The 21,369-nt window shown below is 38.8% G+C and overlaps 1 protein-coding gene across 1 annotated transcript in view; it reads left to right on the top strand.

The window, feature by feature from the left end:
• Nucleotides 1-21,369, top strand: part of CCSER1 (coiled-coil serine-rich protein 1) — a 670,454-nt gene that overhangs the window by 90,717 nt on the left and 558,368 nt on the right. The window contains exon 5 of the mRNA XM_009329761.1: nucleotides 17,956-18,076. Coding sequence (XP_009328036.1) covers nucleotides 17,956-18,076 — 121 coding nt within the window. The remainder of the gene's footprint in view (nucleotides 1-17,955; nucleotides 18,077-21,369) is intronic.

The raw sequence follows: 21,369 nt of genomic DNA, 5'->3' as shown, positions 1-21,369 counted from the left end.
ATTCCTGCAAATTGTATGCAACGGTAATTTCTATTATATTGGACTTCAGTGTTCTCACATTGTAGTAATAGTAACTAAACTGTGAAAATACCTCTCAAGGGAATGCAGCTCCATAGTCAAAACTGTGAAATACCTGTTTAACATCACAGTAATAGTTTACCTGCAAATAGAGCTTGTAATGTAGGAAGGACTTTTATTTTCTCTGTAGAAATATTTCTAAGATATTCTATCCAAATTGATTTCAGCCCTTACCTTTGTTGTTTGTTCAGTGAAAAATCGGAAAATTTGTTTTAAACAGGCGGTCACATTTTCCTAAAAATCAAGAGCAGAGACACTCTGTAACTGGGAGGGGAAAGGTCTTCTATTTAGTAGCTAGAGAGAGAAGCGGCAGGAATTGAATGTCTCCTGCTTTCATACACAGAAATACAGGCTAAAATGAAACAAGTGGCCGAAGCTTCCCACCAGGACTGGTGTTTTGCAGCTTGTCAGTTCACTTACCTGTAAAGCTGATGGCACGTGGGAGGGAGGGAGTGAGCCACCTGAGTATGCAATAAATTATTTTCTTTTTGTTGTTAAGTATTCTAAGCAATGTACGTGGTACGAGTTAGACAAGCCTTTTCCCAAACAAGCTTAACAGCAGTGAGGTTTCTCATGTACCTGTTTCTTCTTATCCCTTTAATATTAAGGAGAGGTTAACTGGGCTCTTAAGTTTTCTCTTCAGCATGTTTGTTATTCTTAGGTGTGTGGTAGCATCTGTGGTATGCTATTAACAGGAGTGCCCAGTATTAGCCTTCAAATGACAATATGTATGCACGAATGTAGACTCTATATACAATTTCAGGAAAGTCTTACTTTAAATAAGCTTTCCTATTCAATTTTTTAGGTAGAACTTATAAAAACTTACAGATGTTTAAGCTATGGCGTAGCTATTATTAAGTATTATTAAATTAAATATTACTAAATGCTTAAACATCTTTCATATACTTTTGTAGCAGCTCTGTAAATTTTTGTTTCACGTTCATCATTAACAATTAAAATGTGGTGTTGATAAGCTTAAAATTCAGTATATTGTTGTCATCCGTACTCTGTCAACATGGAGACCTTAGTCAGAGGGCAGGGCTCTGCTGGCAGGGATCACAACGAAGTATGGCCAACTTCAAATACTCAGAAAATAATTTAGTTTATAAGTGCTGAGATTTTTAAAATGCAGAAGAATTTGTATTTTTTTCTTTGCGTTTCACTTTCAGTGATATACTGAAGTCATATTTTCAGACTTACCTCACAATCTCAGGTAAGCCTATAAAAACAAGGAAGAGCTAGACTGAGCCTTCATTTGAAGATGGACGTAATAGAGCAGCTCAGCACTTGTATTTCCTCCAAAGGTGCCTCGGGAAGCACCGTTGGCTTAAAGTAAGTGTTGACCCCTTATTTGCCTTATTGGCAGAGAAATTTCCCGTAGCCCTTGTCACTGTGGCCCTGGCAGCTGGCTCCTGGGGCTGGGGCTACCTGGCCTTACCTGCTGGCAGGACCATGCCCACCTCTGCCTTACCTGCTGGCAGGAGCAGGCAGTAACTGCTTGGAGCCTTCTTCCCTCCCAGAGCCCGGGCACAGCACATCAACCTGAGCATCACTGCAGCGTGTGGTGGGGCCTACAGTCCCTTTCAATCCTCATTGTTTTCTGGGATTTCTGCTGGGATAAGTCTGGACCAGTACAGCCTTGCGCCACGAATATATCTGGTAGTGTTGAAATCCTGGATGTAGGCGTTTTTCTGTTTTTTTTTAGTGTGAGTCTAAACTAATGGAATCTCTGTGTGAGTACCTGAATAAATGCACTATTTTTTTAAGAAGAAAAAACATTCAGTTTTTGACAGTGAAAGTGATACTTGTTTGGTATTAAGCACTTGGGAGAACAAAACCATTTATTTTCATGCCTTATATTCACTAGAAAAGGAAAACAAAAGCATTTATTTTCATGCCTTACATTCACTAGAAAATTGGGCAGGGTGTCAGGAGGTTTTTCTGCCTTTCTTTTCAGTGGCTCTAGCAAGCAAAACACCATTCCTGTTGAGATTTCAAAGCAAGAAGCTGGAGACTGGAAGGTAGTACTAACCCAGTAGTTTCTTGCATCTTGGTTAGTTGAGACACTGTGGAGCATATCAAGGGAACCATCTCTCTTTTGCCAAGCTCTGTTTTAAATCAGTTCATCATTTTCTCCAGTTTTATTTTTACTTGTTTGGAAGACATTGTGTATCAGTGTATGTTACCCAAAAATTCATACAAGATGGTTGTGTTTTGCCATCTTTCAAGGAGTGTCACTGGGGATGTACCTGTATGACTGTGCAAGTGCCCTCCAAATGCTTGTGACCAGATTGTTTTTCAGTAGTAGTGTCTTGGCCTACAAACATCTCTCGTGATGTTTCATTGTCCTATGAGAAACTATAAAACTCAAAATGGTTGTTACTTCCCTTGTTTTCCATGTGTCTGCAAGGCAGAACCTGGAGATTGCCTAATACGTTGCTGTGTGCTCATCTTCAAACTGGTTTTGATTAGTTTATTTAGAAATATTTCTTCATTCTCTTTATATTCACAAGTTAGATATTCCGTAACCAAGGAAGAGAGAACAGAGCTAATGCATGTGGTAATTGACTGTACAGCCCTCTGTACATCAGCAGAAGGACCTCATCACTGCTAACCTCCACAGCAGGCTCCACATCGTCATGTTACAGTCTTTGAGGCGTGGGAAACTCCTGCTGAGAACAGCTACTGGGCGCATTAGCTGTATCCTGGACTTTACATAAGGTTTTATTTTTGATACACTTTGTATATACCTTTTCAATGCATTTTGTTATTATTTAGAGGCATAACTGGATGGTTTTAACATTAAACTGTTTCTGCACAAGGAGTACTGAAGTGGAGACTGTATGTTATCTCACAGTTTCCTTCTGCTTTACTAACATTTCTCTTGCTCTCACCATGTTCTTGCAACTAGAGGACAAGCTACCTCCTCTGGCTCCTTCAGGAATATGCCGCGAAGAGTAACATAAGTGTGACCCCCAGAACTGTTTAAAACTTCCTGCCCCTTAGGTTTTGGCGGCTAGGTCAGACACCAAGCTGAGGACTGTTATTTCTGACTGATACAGCCAAAAATCCTGACTTCCACTGTCCTGAAAAGACACCACTTGTTGGCTGCTTTTTCCATAAAGAAAATAGTTAAAATAGTTATCTAAGGAAGGAAAGTTTCACAGACGCCACAGTAAATGTATGTCTTTGATCCCCCAATCATCCTGACTCTCAAACTTAGTTCTCAGTCTTTAGCTACTTGTTACATCTTTGAATTCCAAGGGACTGAGGAGGAGCGCTGGTCCTGCTGTCATTCTTGACCTTCCTTGGGAGGCACGGGGGACTATGTATATCCTATCTGAAGCTGCAGTGAACTTTACTGTGCAATCTTTGCTTCCTACTCTATCAGAAAGAATCATGGTTCTGTAAAGTAAGTAATCATTCCTTTCTTTCATGTTTGTGGCCTGACATCATTAATACTGACAGTACAGCTCTGGGAGTCATTTGCTAGTTAGACTGAACAGTCTCTCTGCTGTCTTGGCATTGACAGGTTGCAAAATGTTTAATGTATTACTTCATATTAAAAACACATTTCAGCAACAAATCCATTAGTAGATCTAAAAATCAAAATAGATGCTCAGGATTCAGAAGTAGTATCAATATCAAATTTTAATGTATTGCTCTTTTATAGCATTTCTCATCTGTGGGTAGCGGTTCTGTGTACAAGTATTGCTATCCACATTGCTTGTACAGTTGTAGAGAGGCAAACAGGGAATGGTAGTCAAGTGAAACCTTGGTCAAGTGTTTAATCCCAGGGGATTGCAGCTATCTCATAACAGTAATTTTTGCTTTATATTGTTACACTAGACAGTACCTCTGAAACCACAGCTAATAAAGAGAAACTGAACATATGAAAGAAAACTAAAAGCATACAGTGAGAAATCTTTGTTGAGTAGAAAATGCATTGCCTGTTTTTTAAATCTAAATGGATGCTGATGGCCTAAGCGCAGTAACTTTAGCATATTTTGTGCATGGCATCTCACATCTGAGTGGTGTTGTTTTATATATATTTATTACAGAGCTATAAAACTATATTTTGACTGAAACAGGAGTTACTCTTTCAATGCAATAATGTTACTTTAGATTGCTGATTTTCCAGCTTTTTTATGCTATTGAGTGTATAAAGCATCTAGCCGGTTCAAATGCGACTGATGGACACAAATTAATCATATAGGACAATTATGAGAGGTGTTTTTAAGGAGGATGATGTGTTAAGTATGTTTCCTTCGATTTATCTTTACATTTTGAATATTATCTTCACTATAGATTAGATACAGTACATAACATTCATATTTAAGATTTTATCAGAAGTGAAGTTTCATTTTGATTAATACATATGGTATTTAAAATATTGGGTAACTTCCAAATAATTCTTGTTTTCAAATTGGAGGGCTTTCAACAAATGTCAAGTGTTAATCTTAGGCCTGCTCTTAAATTCCAATCAGCTAAGAGCATAATTGTTCACTAGAGAGTGAAGTAAATTACCTTCCTATACACAGCGGCTTAAAGAACTAGTCAGAAGGAGGTTCCAGAATTGGTGGTCATGCACTTGTGGTCATACAAATGCAAGTAAACGCTCTGCGTACCGTAGATCACATTAGTGACCCTCCCTTTGAAGAGACAAGGATAACCTTTGTTATCACTAACCACCAACCATGGTGTCTAGAGTGTTCTTGAAGTTAATGGGACTCCTTCCAGTGAGTGCTAGGATTTTAAATTAGGTTGTGGAGGTGATGGCTGTTGACATTTGGATGAGAATGGAGCAGTGCCATTATGTGCACTACGTTTTAGAAACTCGGGAGCTAATTTATCTTATCCAGCTTCGCTATGTAGGTTACAATTTTTCTAGAGCCTGGATTTTCGTTTGTGTGTGCTATCCTTTAGGAGCAAGCTACATAAATATGTAGTAAAGGGGAGTATTGTCCCTTGGAAACAAGCGGTGGGCACTGATGGATATAGCTGATTTTATATAAGGCCAGATGCCCTGGTATTTAGTTATAGGTAAAAGATGTCTCCGGAATCACTGTGGATTAGAAAAAAGTGGTTTATCTTCATTTTTAGGTACCTCTAGAATTCTGGTCCATTTGCACTCCGCTAACTTTCAAAAGGATCTGTTGTACTTGACTGGTTCCTTGGATGCCTCTGGCATGACATCTGAAGTAAAGATCAAAGATTTCCCAAGGGAAGATGGAACATGGGGATGTGAATGTGTTCTCACTATTTAAATAGTCATTAGGCCAGATTTTGCTGGATTCACAGATGCACAACCAGTCTTCCATATTCATGAACACTCTTCATCTGCTTTGACAAATGGTACCATTTGAGAATTGAGCTTTCATCTTTTTGCTTCTGTTTAACCAGTTCACCTTGAGTTCAGAAATCCTGAGGTTGATGAATCCAAAGAAAGCTCCAGGTGAATTTGGCCGTTTACTTGTTATGTTCAGCTGGAGAGTTATCCTCTGAAAATCAGTAATGTGTGTTTTACTCTTATTTCCTGTGCATCTTCTGCTGTTTTAGAACATAATCACTTTTCCTCTGGAACAGGTTTTCAAGTTATCTTCCTGCCAGCACCTACAGAATTTCCCTGTATCCTCTTCTGTATTCATAAAATTTATAGCCTAGATTGTCACCTGGTGGAGTGCAGGAGAAAGAGCATGTAGTTCTTTGCTATCGGGGGAGAAAAGGCACAAAAAAATTTGGTGCAGGTTCCAAATCATGCTTTAAATAAAACATTATCCTTCCCCTCCAAAAAACATTTACAGTATTTCATCAAGTAAAAACAACAGTATTAATAACAGCGCCATCGCTCAGCATTTGCAATTCTCTTACTAATATTACCAGTGTACGGTATTGCATTCAGCTTAAAAGGTGCAGTAAATATACCTGAGCTTTCCTTTTTAGAGCCAAAACCAGAGGAAAGGTGCTTAAATCAAGGTAGAGGGATAATATGCAAATGTATATTTTCTTATTATCCAGTCTCCAAATCGTTGGTTGCCAATAAAAGAAAACTGACTCATTCATTCTTTGCTTTGCAGTTGTTATGACTGGTAGAATCTCAACAGACCCTGATGAATTTGTAATGGCTTGGCTTTAGGTGTTGCATTGGTTCGTAGGTTTGTATCGCTGCATTCTGTGAAGAACTTCACACGTAACACGAAACAAGAAGAAAAGCAACTGAATTTCTTTGCAAGTTAAGTTTTTATTTGGTTCATGTCAGGAATTTTAATTACTCCTCATTGGTAAGTTCTCTGATGTTTAATGAGCTTAGAGCATATCTAATGCAGGCCTGGATGGAGACCACTGAGCTCTGGCTATTCTGCTTCCAGTACCAGTCTATCTGCATGATGCTTCATTGTCCTGTGGTAGCCTGCTTTGAAGTTTTTCAGACGTATTTACATATGGGCGCCAAGCACACGGTCAGTTAACAGACGTCTGCATGTTATGCAGAGTTATGACCTATGCAGAGGAAAATATTTTTGGAAGAAATTAAAACCATGTAGTCTTATATCTAATTTTCTGATACGTGATTTTCTTCTTTCACTCCATTGAGCTCTGTGGGGCTACAATGTAAATGTCAGTATCAGATTTGAAAATTACAGAAAGAGGAAAATGATTTAGATAACTTCCTTAAGGAAAACAGCCTCCAGAATACCTCTATACATACTAATGTTATTGTGCTTGCCATGACCACTCGTATAATTAAAAACACTGGTTTATAGGTCAGGATAACTGAAGCATCTATGTCGCACCCTTGTAGTGTGACCTTGAGCAACCGACTTTTGTGACTTTCACAGTTAGATAGGGGCCTCAGTTCATCAAGTCTGGACTCCTAAATAGCAAAGTGATTATACTTCGTTTAGTTATGCTTGTAATGAACCTTAAAATATATACTTGACTAACACACATCTTTCAGAAAGGTATTGGTCTTAATTTTAAATATGTCTAAAGACAGACAGCCACCAATTTTATGTTTGGTTTTGGTCCCCCCCCCGAGTTTAATTGCTCTTAATGCTACGGTTTGATTTCTGTTATACCTTTCTCTGCTTGTTTAGGGAGGTCTGGGATTTTCTCTCATACAGGATCACATACGGCATAACGAGTGCACCCTTCAGTCATCTTTTTGAGAAGGTGAGATGGTAACCGAGTTGAGCCTGACTTCAGTGACTTCAGAGTCACCGATTCCATATTGGTACAGCCAAGGCTTGTGTTAGACATTTTTGCAGAGGCAGCACATTGAGTTGCTGGTTTGCTGTGAACCAAAACTCCACTTCAGAGGTGTAGTGATAGTCTGCATTCTTTATTTCTAAGGGTATAATGTGCGTTGGGCTCCATTCAAACAGTGTTTGTTAGAATCATCCAGTTTAATGGCTCTTCAAGACTGCTAAGCTTGCCCTCACCTGCCTGTCGTTTTGACCCCTGACCCTTTTTGCCAAGCATAATCTATTCCTATTTCAATTTATTTGTCTTTAAAGTAAAATACATTGCCCTCAAAACTTGGTTAGATTTTCAAGCTTTGGTGATTTTTTTAGAATATTTGAGACTTTTAGAGGAAGTGTGAAAAGGCGTCAGTGTAACGATCAATTGTTTTATTGCTTTTCAGACAGATGCACATAATTTACTTAGCATATGCTTTATCTGCAGCATAGATGTTTGGCTAGCAGTCTGTACTTCTGAAAATCAATTGGAAAAATTACGCTCTTATTTTGACCATTAATTGGAAGAACTCGGCAGATCACTTACGAACCTGGCATAGCAGTGACCTCTACCTTAAAGTTTTGCATCAGGACTATAATACTGAACTTTTGGAAGAACCACAGCATGTACCTGTGCCACATGTCAGATCAGATGACCACAATAGTTTCATTTGGCCTTGAAATCTAGTAAATTATATGCGACAAACACAAAGCGTAGCAAAATCTGCAAACTATGTAAATGGGCAGAATTTTAAAAGTGCAGGCATGACAAACAGACAGTCAGTCATATTCTGTTTCCCAGTTTTCTTTGTGGCACAGGAGACTTCGTACCATTCTCTTTCCACAACTGCCACTGACCTTTCTTGTCACCTGGCTAACTTGTGAACACCATTTCCCTGGTACTGCATGAGAAGTTGTGTGAGCAGCCTAGGAAATTCCTATTCTGGTTGTCTTCTGGAGTCCATCTTTTGCTTGCTATCACAACATACCAGTGAAGAGCCTTCACTTTCCAATCCTGTGAACATGCAAGTGCTCTTCCTTCACACACAGGTTTAGCTGGTGCCTAGCCATAGATGCCCACAGGAGGAAGGTGTGGAGTATTATGTCTCATCTCAGCGTTTCACCTGCTGTTCCTTAAAGCCTCTGCATTTTCCCTTTTGGTTCAGAAGTGTATAAATAGATGATCATAATGCTGCTGGCCTGTCCCTTTGCTGCTGAAGTACCAAGTGGGAAGACTGTGGGTAATGCTCTACCTGCTTTCCTCATTTCTCCACTGCTTTGCGGTTACGCTGGAGCAGTCAGCTGGAGTAGTAGCCATCTGTTTGCTTATGCATGCTTGTACGCAAGATTAAGTGACTGCAGAGACATCTGAGCTGAATTTGCTTTCCCGTAGGATCCTGTATGAGTGTGGGGGCCAGGATGCAGCTTAGCCCAGGAAAGGTCTGTAACCACTCCAGACAGAGTCTGAAGAATAAGGTGGAATTGACTTTCCCCAATATATGTTTATTTTTATTTTCTAAAGAGATTGATTTTATTTGGTATGTGGTGGCGTTAGATTTATTAAATAGTACTAGAAAACTGATTTTATACAATTTTGACATTTTTAGCCCTAAGAAAAACCAAACAAAACCTCAATACCAGTTAAGCACATAGTGATCTTGAAGTTTCTCAAGGGATATGTGCAAATTATTAAGTAAGCAAGGTTCCAGAGTTGGGGCAGTTTTAATCACTAAACAAAAACAATGACAGCAAAATTCCCTCAAGAGTTGTTTGAGTGTGTTTTTTTTTTTTAAAAAAAAAAGGAAACCCCCACCTTAGAGAGGGCAAAGGTGTGAAATATATTGTTTGCATTTTATAATAAATATGGAAAATGTGTTCCCCGAGAAGAGAGAGGGAGGGCATTTTTGTTACAGATCCTCTAATTGTTTCAATGTCTGGTGTAATTTTTTTAATACACGGTATATGAGTGACTTCTGTGAAAGAAGAAATGAGTCAGGAATAGCTATGATAAATGTGCTTTTGGAGGTTTATCTGTGTATTAATTGTTTAAATTAATTTCTTGTGACTACAGCCATTCAATACAAACAACAATAAATTTATCTTGATTGCCTGTCAGTCTTTATTTCAGCTAGGCCAAGAAAAATAGTTGCAGCCTAGAGACTGTGCTCCTGAAAACGCTTGCTATTGAGGTTTGACAGTTTTACTTGTGGTGAATGACAGTCAAGGATATTGTTGTTAGAGTAGTCATTCCTTCAGGGGCTTGTATTGTGCCTACAGAAATGCCCTGCAGGTCTTTTTATATTCCTCCTTTTAAGATGCCAGTGTCACAGTCATTCCTGTTTCTCTCCTTTTCTTGAAGGCATCACGTAGCTTAAATAGAAACCCAAACGTGATCAAAAACAGAACTAAAACTATTATTCTTCTCTTGGCTGAAAAAGGAACTTGGAGGCAGCCAGGTCTTGCAGCTGGTGAAATCCCTGTGGGGATTTCCTCCATGTCCTTCAGGAGAAGAGACGAGGGTTTCCCAGTTTCTAGTACCTTATGGCTATTACCAGGAGGTGGCTTTATGTTTCCATCTGAAATTGGCACTTTCAGTAATACCTTTTGCATTCTTACTGGAAAAGCAGAGGTTTTGGCTGTTCTGTTTTCTTCCGTCACCTTGGACTGTGGTGTTTTTCTTTGTTATTTCCCAGCAAGAGCTCCTGCAGGCAGCCTCGTGCTTCCTGGCTCCGTTGGTAAGTCAGGAGGACCAAGGGTTCTGAGAGCTCAGGCTTGTGTGTAGGCCAAGAATGGCAGATATGTTACTGGCAGAGGAGGTCTGGGTGAGCCTCCTTTGCCCCATGAACATACCTGTGGCTGTTTTCTATGGTAAATTAATTTAAGCAGTTGTCTTCAAAGCCTCTTTGTGAATAAACTGATGCACTTATTTGGACCACGTGGTGTTTATTACCGTGCATCCTAGGCGGAATGACTAAGCCTCTACTTTTTATTCTAATGGATATTCATACCGTTCAGTTATGAGACTTCCTGCAATTTGGCAGAATTAGACATGATTGTTGGGGCTCAGATCATTAGCCTTTTATCACAACCTTTCCCTCATTTGTGCATGTGGTTTTTATTCACGTCCATGTCACAAAACAAGTCACAGACTACAGTGCTAAAAATACAAGCCTGTGACATCACCCTGACCAATAGTGTTGCCAAAAGCTAATGAAAGTTAATTGTTATTTTAAAAGTCCTAATGTTAACACTAAAACAATGCTTTTTGATATTGAGAAGCAATACCTACCTACGGGATATAGAATATACTTTTATTTTTAAAGGTTGTTTTTTCAATTCCTGTGTAGGCTGCTTGGAACAATATTTGCTTTAAGTAGTTCACTGTGAATAAGAAAGTATTTTAGAAGCAGCCTCAAGCATAAATAGATATACTTAGAATGTTTTAGGTATACAGTAGTTACAGCTGAAAAACTAACCTACTTAATTTTCTGTGAATGCAATTATAGTTTCTCCCGGTGTTGCAACGATGGATCACTGTAGCAGGAACTGCAACAAGGAGTGATTGTTCGTGGAGAGGTTAGCAGGGTGGCCAGAGATGTGGAACAGGTTTTATACAGGAACAAATGCACATTCTGCAGCCTGTACAAGAGATGACTGGCAAAGCATCCAAAAGAAGTCTGTAAAATCCTGAGTAGAAAGTGAAGGGGAAATTGTGCAATGTCTTTTCCAATATTAAAATTGGGGGAGTCAAATGAAATTAGCTGGTGGCAAGTTTAAAGTGGACTAATACGAGTATTTCTTCACTGGTGGCAAGTTTAAAGTGGACTAATACGAATATTTCTTCACGTAACCTGTAGGTCAGCTTTGGAACTCTACAGGACGTTGTAGATACTGCAAGATCACACAAGAACGGAAGTAACTGAACAAATTCATAAAATCCATGAAGGATTAGAAACCCTCTGTTTAAGCAAGGCTGCAAGTCATTGTAAGCTGGGGGAGGCTGCTTGAGAAGACTCGGAACAGGAGTTAAGGTGCTACCCTGTCCTTCTCAAGAGAGACCAAACTACAGCCGTTGTGTCAATACGGTGTACTTAACAGAAAATGTACAAGAAGTGGGCCACTAGTGTTGTCATTATCTAGGTGATTATTTTAGCAGTCAGTGTTTCCATGACTTACCATGTCCGTAGTGTCCTTAGGTGATCAGGGCATACCCTTCCATTCAGTATCAATGCTAACAGCAGCATTCCATTAAGCATTAACATTAAAAGAAGTAGCATTCGCTTCCTACAGTTTAATTTCTTATACGTAGAGTACAAGTCAGTGGCTTGTGACAACAAACAAACTTAGGATACAAAAGCAAGGGTGCAAATAATCACTACAGAACTGTTGGTGTGTTAGAAGAATTCCCTGGCTCCTGCTTAACGCCACGTTATGTACCCTTCACCGTTGGGTGCCAGTGTGGATAGCACAAAGAAGATATGTGTGTGCAGCCTTCGTGAATACTACAAAAGAGCCAGGAAACATAAGAACCTGACAGAAAGTAATTCATTTGCCCATAATGGGCCTGTAATTGTTGCTATTACAAAATTTCTGATTGTGACTATGCTGTGTTTAAGAATTGGGCCTATGGTTTTATTGCAGAATTATTACAGCAAACCCTTTGGGGACTGTGAGCGTATTATCTCATTCTCTTAAGTATTCGTTTGGCCGATATTGTGAAATGTAGCTGTTTCTAAGGGACAAGAGGCCCTAGAATAACTGTTGAACTAATAATAAAATAGAGATCCATTTAGTTTTGCTTTTTTTCTCAAAGACCATCATCAAATCTAGAATAAAGCAGAAGAAAATTAGGCTTTTTAATTATTTTTTAATATTAGGCTTTTTTTAAGTAGATGGGCAAAAATGGGTTTGACGCAAAGTACCTTGACCTTTCGTGTTGCTTTAAAGAGACTGAAAATCTCATTGGGCTTTAGAACAAAGTATTAAAAGACTTTGTGGTGTTTCTGGGGCTGAGAAATAGGGTATGGAACTGAAATCATACACTTGGTTTTGCTAAAGTGTTTCATGCAGGTGATGTTTGGGGTTGATGAAGAGACAGGTCTGAACAGTGGTTCTTTTCTGAGCCCGCTGGGTGGACCAAGAATATCAGAGGACATGTCTGTGCAGTGAGGAAGGGATTAGCATGGTGATTAACCACAGTTCTTACTGGAGATACCCGAATTAATAGACTGGATTTCAAGATCCTCTCTTGTAAACTATTTCTAGTGTCAGCAGCTTTCCTGGGAAAATAGCTTGAGTTACATGTTTTAAATGTTCCTTTTTCTTTCCTCAGCTCTTCACTTGTCCTCAAAACTAGGCTAATCTACTAAAGAAATCTACAGTAGAATCTCTATTCCTTTGTGTTTGGTTGGTTGGCTTTTGTGTTGGTTTTTGGTTTTTTTTTTTTTAGCAAAATCTCTGTCTCATGTGTAACAGTTCTTTGTCCCGCATTTCCCTTATCTGAAGAACCTGCATATGGGTTGCATATCCTGCAGCTCTTCCTTGTCCTCTGTTCAGAGCACCTGAGAGAGAGGGTGGCTCATTTAATGAGCCTCGTCATGGTAGAGCCGCGTTTAGGAAACAGTGTGCATAAATGCCTGCACTGAGAATTGGTGCTCTGGAGTAATTAAAACGTATCTTTGGGCCTTCAGTAGTAAAAGGAACGTGCGATTGGATACTTGGGATCCAGACATTGCTCCTCCATGCTTCAGTCCCCTGTCTCCTACAGTGGCAGTTGACGGATATTTCAGGGGAAAGTATTTAGCACCTTCCATGCTCCTGCCTGGTTGCCTAGTTTCTTACCAAAGCAGAAGGTTTTTTGGTATAAAACAGCAGTTGTTTCTGGACTTGATCTGTCTCTTGAACGATGAGAGCTGATTATTTTAAACTTTACAGGCACAAGTGTAAATACTTTAAATTGTGAGAGTAAGTGCCCAGCTTTTTTAAATCCAGAAATACTTCACTGTTTTTGTCTCCTTGTGTCATGAATCCCTTATGCTTCATTGCACACTGCATATGAATATTTCCCGTCTGTTTTCTCTAAGCAGGTAGTACTTGCTGCTAATTTCATCTAACCATCACTTGCATCTTGTGTCAAGGGAGACTTATTTTTGATCGTGAGTGGTGATAACCAGATTTTCTCTCTCTTCTATTAAAAAAAAAAAAGAAAAAAGAGGAAAAAAATGTGTACAGTTAACAGTGTTTGAAATAGACACTGTAAATGACACACCTAGAGCTTAAAAATCTTTTTATTCTCCAGAGAGATACATTCTATTCAGTAGCTGTTGAAGGCTTCCTACTGTCCTACTATTTAGGGAATTAAAAATTTTTCACTGGTTGGTTTGAAGTAGAAGAAAACTGTTTAATTAGTCATTCTCTCATTGTTCTTCAAAGAAACAGCAAAGGGGAAAAAAAGCTAATGTTTTTCTTCTCCAGATGTAGAGATCTGTTTTGATCGTGGATGATGTTCTGGGGCTGCTTAATCCAGCTAGGGTAAATCCAAGCCAGCACTCCTAGTGTTAACTGTACGGGGTACTTTTTAAACACATGGCAATGGAAGAAAACAAACTGTATGCATCATTAAAGTATAAATTGAAGAATCTGGGGAGAAATTATGCAACTTCAAAGGCAGTACAGATCTCTTATCATAGTATTATATGAAGTTAGACTGTTTGTTTTCTCTTTCTGTAGAGTTGTCCTTTGTATGACTTGTAGTTGATATGTAGTATCTTTTATTTCACTAAGAAAAATACATTTCTTTAATGATAATACATAGTAAAGATGTTCCTCCAATTGTATTATTTCACTACCGTTATTAGCTGGTTCATGTAATGGTTGAATTGTGAATAAAGGAGATGCAATGGTACTGAAAAATTCCATCTCACTTGCATGCAAATTACTTCTTTTTTCAGAAGGTATTCAGCGTATAACACATTCTGAGATACTAAATAGTAGTCTCTTAAAGAAATTAGTACAGCTAGTATAAAACTAGCTGATTGTTTCCCTTGATGTTGATACCTCGTACAGTTTTTTCCACACTTCTGGGGGTATGCAGCAGCGAGTGCGATAAAGAACCTCTACCTACCACATGTGCTTAACGCTTGTGTGCCATTGTAAAAATGTAGCAGATAGATGGGGAAATTTTCTTTATTGGTTTCTTTATTGGAGCAGTGGATATTGTGTACCATGACTTCAGTAAGGCTTTCAACGCTGTCTCCCATAAGATCCTCATAGACAAGTTGTTGATGTATGGGCTGGATGAGCAGAGAATGAGGTGGATTGAAAACTGGCTGAATGGCTGGGCCCAGAGGGTGGTGAGCATGGAATTAATTTGCACACTCACGTCAGGAATAATGTAATAGGCTGGGACAGCTGTTTATGTTGATGGTTTTTCCAGACACCAACTCAGATGATTGGAAATTCTGCTTTTCTCTATTTTCCTTACCAATTCATGTGTTAAGGCTAAATTTGTAAAGTTCTTGCTGGCTGTTAAAGTGCAAGTTGGACGTGTGAGAGGATTTATGGTTAAAAGGCGTAATCCCTTGGTGTAATTGTTTGATATTCTGAGGTTTGTAAAATTTTGAGGATCTAAGAGATTTGGATTCCTGAAGAGTACGATATGTGGACATCACTAATGGGCTTTTGGGGGTAATGTAAGCCACTTGTAGATAAAAAATGAAGGTGTAGAAAAGAAGCTACACTTAAGAGAAGTTTGAAGTGTAAAATGAAAACAGTCTCCTTAAGTAAAACAGTGCCCATCCTCATCAATGTTAAAGTTGAGAGTCCACATTCAAGCACATTCTCGTTATTTTAATGCAAGTTATGAACAGATAATAAGAGAATACACTCCAGTAGGTGAAAATTACTTGCTGCTGTGCTGTTGCTATTTCATGACATTTTAGTTAACTATACTGTCCCATAATGACTTACGGCTGTGTGCACAGAGACTTGAGATAAAAAGGAGGAATTGTAGTGGTTTTCAAAAGCCAGACCAAAGAGTATCACTGTCTAGAATGGGAGGATAATAAATTCCGTGAGCTCAGGTCACTGGATGACCACTGGCTTTGTCTTCAGTTGTAAATTAGGAGATTATACAACTCCTATATAGCATTAATTATTAAACAAAAGCAATTTCAGTTTTATTCGTTTGTGAAATTTCTGTAAAGGGTAGGAGACGAACAGCTTCTTCTTTGTTACTTGTGATTTCCTATTTTATCTTTCTTTATAACTGCCCTGATGGACAGTGGCTGATCTAGGGAAAATCCTACCCTGTCATGCTTCCATAGTCACCAGACCTTTTACAAGTTCTAAAGTAATAACTAGATATTCAAGTGATACCACAGGTCTTTTAAAGAAAAATACCTATTTGCTTCATCCTTTACTCTCCCTTTTTTATCAGCGTTTCAGGTTACAATTCGGGTACTGAATATCAGTATCACCCTTTGACAAACCTATCTTTTTACAGTTCTTTGACTGTAAATCAAGAGTCAAGTAGACATATATGTTCATATTTGCACATATTCAGTCACTGGTTGTAATGAGAAGATACTATTTTGTACATTACTTGGTGCCTACCAAATAGCACCTTGCTAGTAGATGGTCTGCTGGTTGCACGTAACATAGCAGGATAACAATCACCTAAAATTCTTTTTTTCTTATGTAGTCTCTCTAATTCAATGTATTTTGCATTAGTTCCCTCCTTAATTTGTTATGCATGAAGCTCTACTGTATATCCTACTTGCATACCTGTAGGCAATATAGCAAGTTCTCTTCGAGTATGTCTGTGTTTTGGAGATGGGTGTCTATGATAGTGACAAAGTTTTGCGTAGCACTGGTTCCAAAGAAAAATGAAGGTAAGGTTTCAGTGCTGGTCATCTTACGTGTCTTAGTCACTTAGCGCAACGTGCACGTTAACATTTAAAAATACAAGCGTAAGCAATGCTGGGGAACATTAAATGCATTAAACGTCATTACATGTGCTCCATAAAAAAATTTTCTTCCTGCCAGGATCTGCCTGTGCTCCAACCATTTGTGCTGCTTGCTGAATGGCTCAGAATTGCTCTGAAAACAAAAAGGCCTTTGCACTTTTCCTACCTTTTGTAGAAATATCCAAACCTGTTCTAACCTGTTGCTTAAAATCTACTCTCTAGCTGCCTTAAAGCACCAGTTATCGCTCCAGGTGTTTGTCGGGCATGCAGTGTATCTTGTTGATGTGCGCTGAACTCATGCTGAATTGAGTGCTCAGGGTAAAACACCACAGTTTGTTGTTCTTGACCCAGTCAAGGCAATATGGATGAAGTTTTACTCCAGTTTTGCTTCTCTTGTAAGAGGAGCACAGGCTATGCAAAAGGTATGTTGTCTGTGGGCAATAAGGAGGCACATGATTGTGGAAGATGGAAGGTAGGAAAGTCTTAAGAAACAAGTTTTCCATTGATAAATAAATGCCACAGTTCAATGTTCCCAGCTGTCACAATCTTGCATAAATGTATGTACTTGTAAAATAGGTTCTTTCTGGTTTTGAATTGCTGAGAATTTGTTGCGATCATCCTTGTTTTACAGGCTGTTATTGGCTGTGTATGTGCATGTGTACGCTCTATAAAATAGTTCTGTATGTTAGACATATAAAATACTGTGTGACTTTCTCCGTGAAAGGTAAGTCACCACATTTCTTCATGTTTATATATGATATATAATAGTACCATAAATGTACAATATAAGTAGCTGCTGTGCTTTGTTCAATACAACCAACTCTTAATTCCAGCTTTTATTTGGCTCATAAAGGTACACCTTGGCTGTAAAGGAAATCTATACCTTCAAAATCAGTAGGAGTGGTGACTGCTAAGTACTAAATTATTAGTAACACTTGCAATTTAGAATTTAGAATATCTATAAATTTTAACAAATATAGTTGTCTGTTTGGAGGTCAGGAACTTTTGGGTATTCATTTATTAGTGCTAATTGAGCCAGATGCTCAGCTGAAATACATGATCATTCTTCTAGCTCTAAATATTGTCTAAGTCATATCATCCAGCACAGTAATACATAGATAATTTGTATTAACAGAAAGCATGAATCAATATATCAGCTATTGCTCCTTGACCATGTGGATTTGGCCATTTTGGATTAAAGTGAGACGTAACGGTTGAAGACAAAAAAAATCACTAATCAGATTTTCTCAAATCTGTTTTCTTAAAGTCTGAAATTTTTGAAGGTGGGAGGTTTGTCTGAAAACCATCCATAATTTCCACTCTCATTTTGAGTTTGTGATGAAAAAGGAAAAAGTGCATCATATTCTGATGCCATTTATGGAAATATGAGTCCTTTTAGGACTCAGACACACCAGTGAACTAGAGCAGACTGACTTGTGCTAGGTAAAACTTAGTGAATGATGATGGGGTATCAGTCTATGGCAAAAAAAGTGCCAAGCAAGCACTTTAGGAAATGTGAAAAACAATGAAGTTTTCATTGCAGGTGACCACAGTGAAGTCTGATTAATCTTTTGCATTTTTGTTTATCACAGGATGACTTGATTATACTTTTTTCTTTAAACATTTAAAATACAAACTGAGTTCGCTCTTTAACACTGAGATTTTTATCTTTGCAGTTTGCCGAGAAGACTCCTACCAGTCGATAGTCTCATGTGCTGCTGTAGTACTTACCCCTGTAGAGCCGACAGTGGATACAAGGAAAAAAGAACAGACAGTAATGCCTGATGTGTCTAAACAGTGAGTTATTCAAATAACATGATCTTTTGCAAGTGCAATTTAAACACTAGGCCAGATTCTTTCTTGTGGATATGCAGATATACCTCCTTTCTGTTTCATCAGTGGTTACATAGGCGTTTCCAAAAGCAGAAATTGGCCTGAGGCTAGGCAGCTTCTTTTGTTCATTAGCCTACCTTTTTTTCCAAGGCTTTTGGTAATGAGGTATGTAGGGGGAATGGGCATTTATACTCTGAGAAATTGACTTTTTAACAGGCTTAATAAGGCGATTCTTTTTGTTTAAATAGTCCTTTCATTCTTGCACAGTTTTTCTAGTCAGTAGTTGATTTTTAGAAAGAAGATAATTCCCAAATGCTCTGCTCATCTGAGATGTTTCAGTATTTTTTAGTGACTATTTTACTGCTGTGGTATGAGATATGATGGCATCTTCAACAGTGTGGTAGTGGTCTTCCAAGGAAATTCTGTTTAATTAAATAGACTGTAATTTGATATCTTGCATTAGATGAGACTCATAACCACAGTATGCGCAGTAACATTTGTCTTGCAATACCAGGCAGGATGGTTATTTCTTAACAATTGAGTCCTCGGAGAATGAAAAGAGCTTTTTTACATGAAAAGAAAGAAAGCATAACGGCAATGCTTCATCACAACACAAACTTGGGGTCTGTGCACTTTGAAGTGTGGAAGGTAATTAAAAATATGACAGTGGACAATGCGACACCAGTATTGGTCCTTCCCATTTACATTTAGTTTTCCGCTTCTCTGTGTATATACAAATTTAGCTTTGAACTTGTCTATATAAAGTAATAGCTTGTATGACTATTCCTGTAAGAAAATGAAAACATCTCCCCACCCCCCCAAAAAACCCCCAAAACCCTGCTAGTGGATTAGTTTAGATTAGATGGGATGTGATCTTGGTACAGATCTGTGGCTTAAGTCTGTATCTGACTGTGGCATCTTTTTCAATCTGGTGATAAACCCATTTCATCTAGTCTACCTGTACTTAAAATTTAACACAGTATATTGCCTATCATCTAGGTATTAGTACAATGTCTTAATGTTTGAAATACTGTTAGTGTCTAATTGTAGTGTTTCAGTCATATGGCTCTCTGAATACTAAGGGATTGGAAAGGCAATGGGCTGCGAAATACTGTGCTGAAATCCAGAATAATTTTCGTGGTTAGTTCAAACAGCATAGTATATTTTTGCCTTCTCTCCACTAAAAGGCAAGCCTGCAGTGTTGTTTGATTGGCTTTTTCCTCTACTATCAGTAGTTTCAGCATTTCATAATCCCTTATGAATTCAAAGTAAGGAAACTCCTGTATCTGTTTAGCATGTGCTTGAAAGCTGAATGATGCTACTGCCTAGATTTTTTTTCCTTAGCCTTATTGGTATTAACAAGTATATTAATCTGCTTTCTGGTGTGCTTGGTTTTTTAAATTTTTTTCTTTACAACCTGACTACTGATATATTCTAAGCACATAGACTTAAATCATGCTTGTCTTATGCACTCAGAGGTCTCAGAAACAGGCTCTAACCTCTGCTACTCTTCCAATTTTCACGTCTAAAAATATGACTTGTGGCTCTGGAATTCTTTCAAAAAGAAACAAGCTTGTGCTTAAACAGGTTAAACGTATTTGAACTTCGTTACATGAAACAGCATCATTGTATTAGTATCTTTAAACCAACTTTTCTTACAAGTATATTGGAAACTAAACAGAAACATCTTGCTGGAAAACTCTTGCATGTTGTTAGAACAGGCATTCAGTATATATTGTAGAAACCTTCAGGTTTGGGGTTGAAAGCATACGGTTTCAAGAAAATCTTAAGCATTGTGGAACATCAGAGTAGCTTTCACTTCTCTCATTTCACCCTGTGCTTTCTACATGTAGATCATTTTCCCCATGTCCAGTTTTAATGGAAGCAAAACAGATCCCAATTCCTGTGACTAAATATCCCAGTGTCATCTGTCTCCAATGTAAACATCAAGCAAGAGGAAGCCCTTGGCACATGTTGAATTCCATTGGCTTGGGTGCAGAGTCCATCTATGGGCTGATCTTCACAGGTGAATTACAATTACTGGTATTCCTAATTACCTCTGTGGGAAATAATATCGACACTTTGATTTTTATGCTTATCTTTGTACCTGAATGGTTTTGACTTGTATGCCCCAAAATTGTGCATATCACAGAGGGCTGAGTAGTGGCCAGCCATTGAGGTCTTGTAAAGAGAAGTTGCTGCCTTCAGGGCCTTGGACAGAGTATGTTTAAAATAACTAATGCTTTCTAAAACTACGTAAGGAAGCAATCTGCAATCCGAAACAGATCACAGAATCATAGAATAGTTTGGGTTGGAAGGGACCTCTAAAGGTCATCTGTGGGGATTAACGGCACGGACTCTGGCAAGCAGCAACCAAAGACCTTTATCATGGTGTAACTTTTCCTTTTATACAAAACTCAAGTGTTCACGCACTATCAGCAGCTTACTGATAGGGCACAGCCTTTTGATCATGCGTAGCTACACACAAGCACATAGGATATTCTTTTAAAAACACAGCAGTTCTCTGACCTTTAATATTGCTTTATTTTCCTTCGGTACTTTTCCACTTTCTCCTTTGCGTTCTTCTTACTTGTGGTTCTCCTCTCAAAGACACAAGGCTCGGTCGTCAAACTCCGCAGTGCTTGTTGTCGAGCTGCCTATGCCCACAGTCATCTAGTCCAAACCCCCTGCCGTGGGCAGGGACATCTTCAACTAGATCAGGTTGCTCAGGGCCCCGTCCAACCTGACCTGGAATATTTCCAGGGATGGGGCATCCACCACCTCTCTGGGAAACCTGTGCCAGTGTGTCACCACCCTCAGTGTAAAAAATTTCTTCCTTATATCTAGTCTAAATTTATCCTCCTTAGTTTAAAACCATTATCCCTTGTCCTATTGCAACAGACCCTGTTAAAAAGTTTGTCCCCATCTTTTTTTATAAGCCCCCTTTAAGTACTGACAGGCTGCAATAAGGTGTCACCAAAGCCTTCTCTTGTCTAGGCTGAACAACACCAACTCTCTCAGCCTTTCTTCAGAGGGGACATGTTCCATCCCCCTGATCATTTTTGTGGCCCTCTTCTGGACCTGCTCCAACAGGTCCATGTCCGTCTTGTACTGAGGTCCCCAGAGCTGGACGCAGGACTCCAGGTGGGGTCTCACCAGAGCAGAGTAGAGGGGCAGAATCACCTCCCTCGACCTGCTGGCCACGCTTCTTTTGATGCAGCCCAGGATACGATTGGCCTTCTGGGCTGCAAGCACAC

This window comes from Pygoscelis adeliae, unplaced genomic scaffold (genome assembly GCF_000699105.1).
Source record: "Pygoscelis adeliae isolate BGI_AS28 unplaced genomic scaffold, ASM69910v1 Scaffold67, whole genome shotgun sequence".
NCBI classification, from domain to species: domain Eukaryota; kingdom Metazoa; phylum Chordata; class Aves; order Sphenisciformes; family Spheniscidae; genus Pygoscelis; species Pygoscelis adeliae.
Note: the sequence above shows the minus strand (reverse complement) of the source record. Positions and strands in the feature narration are given on the sequence as shown.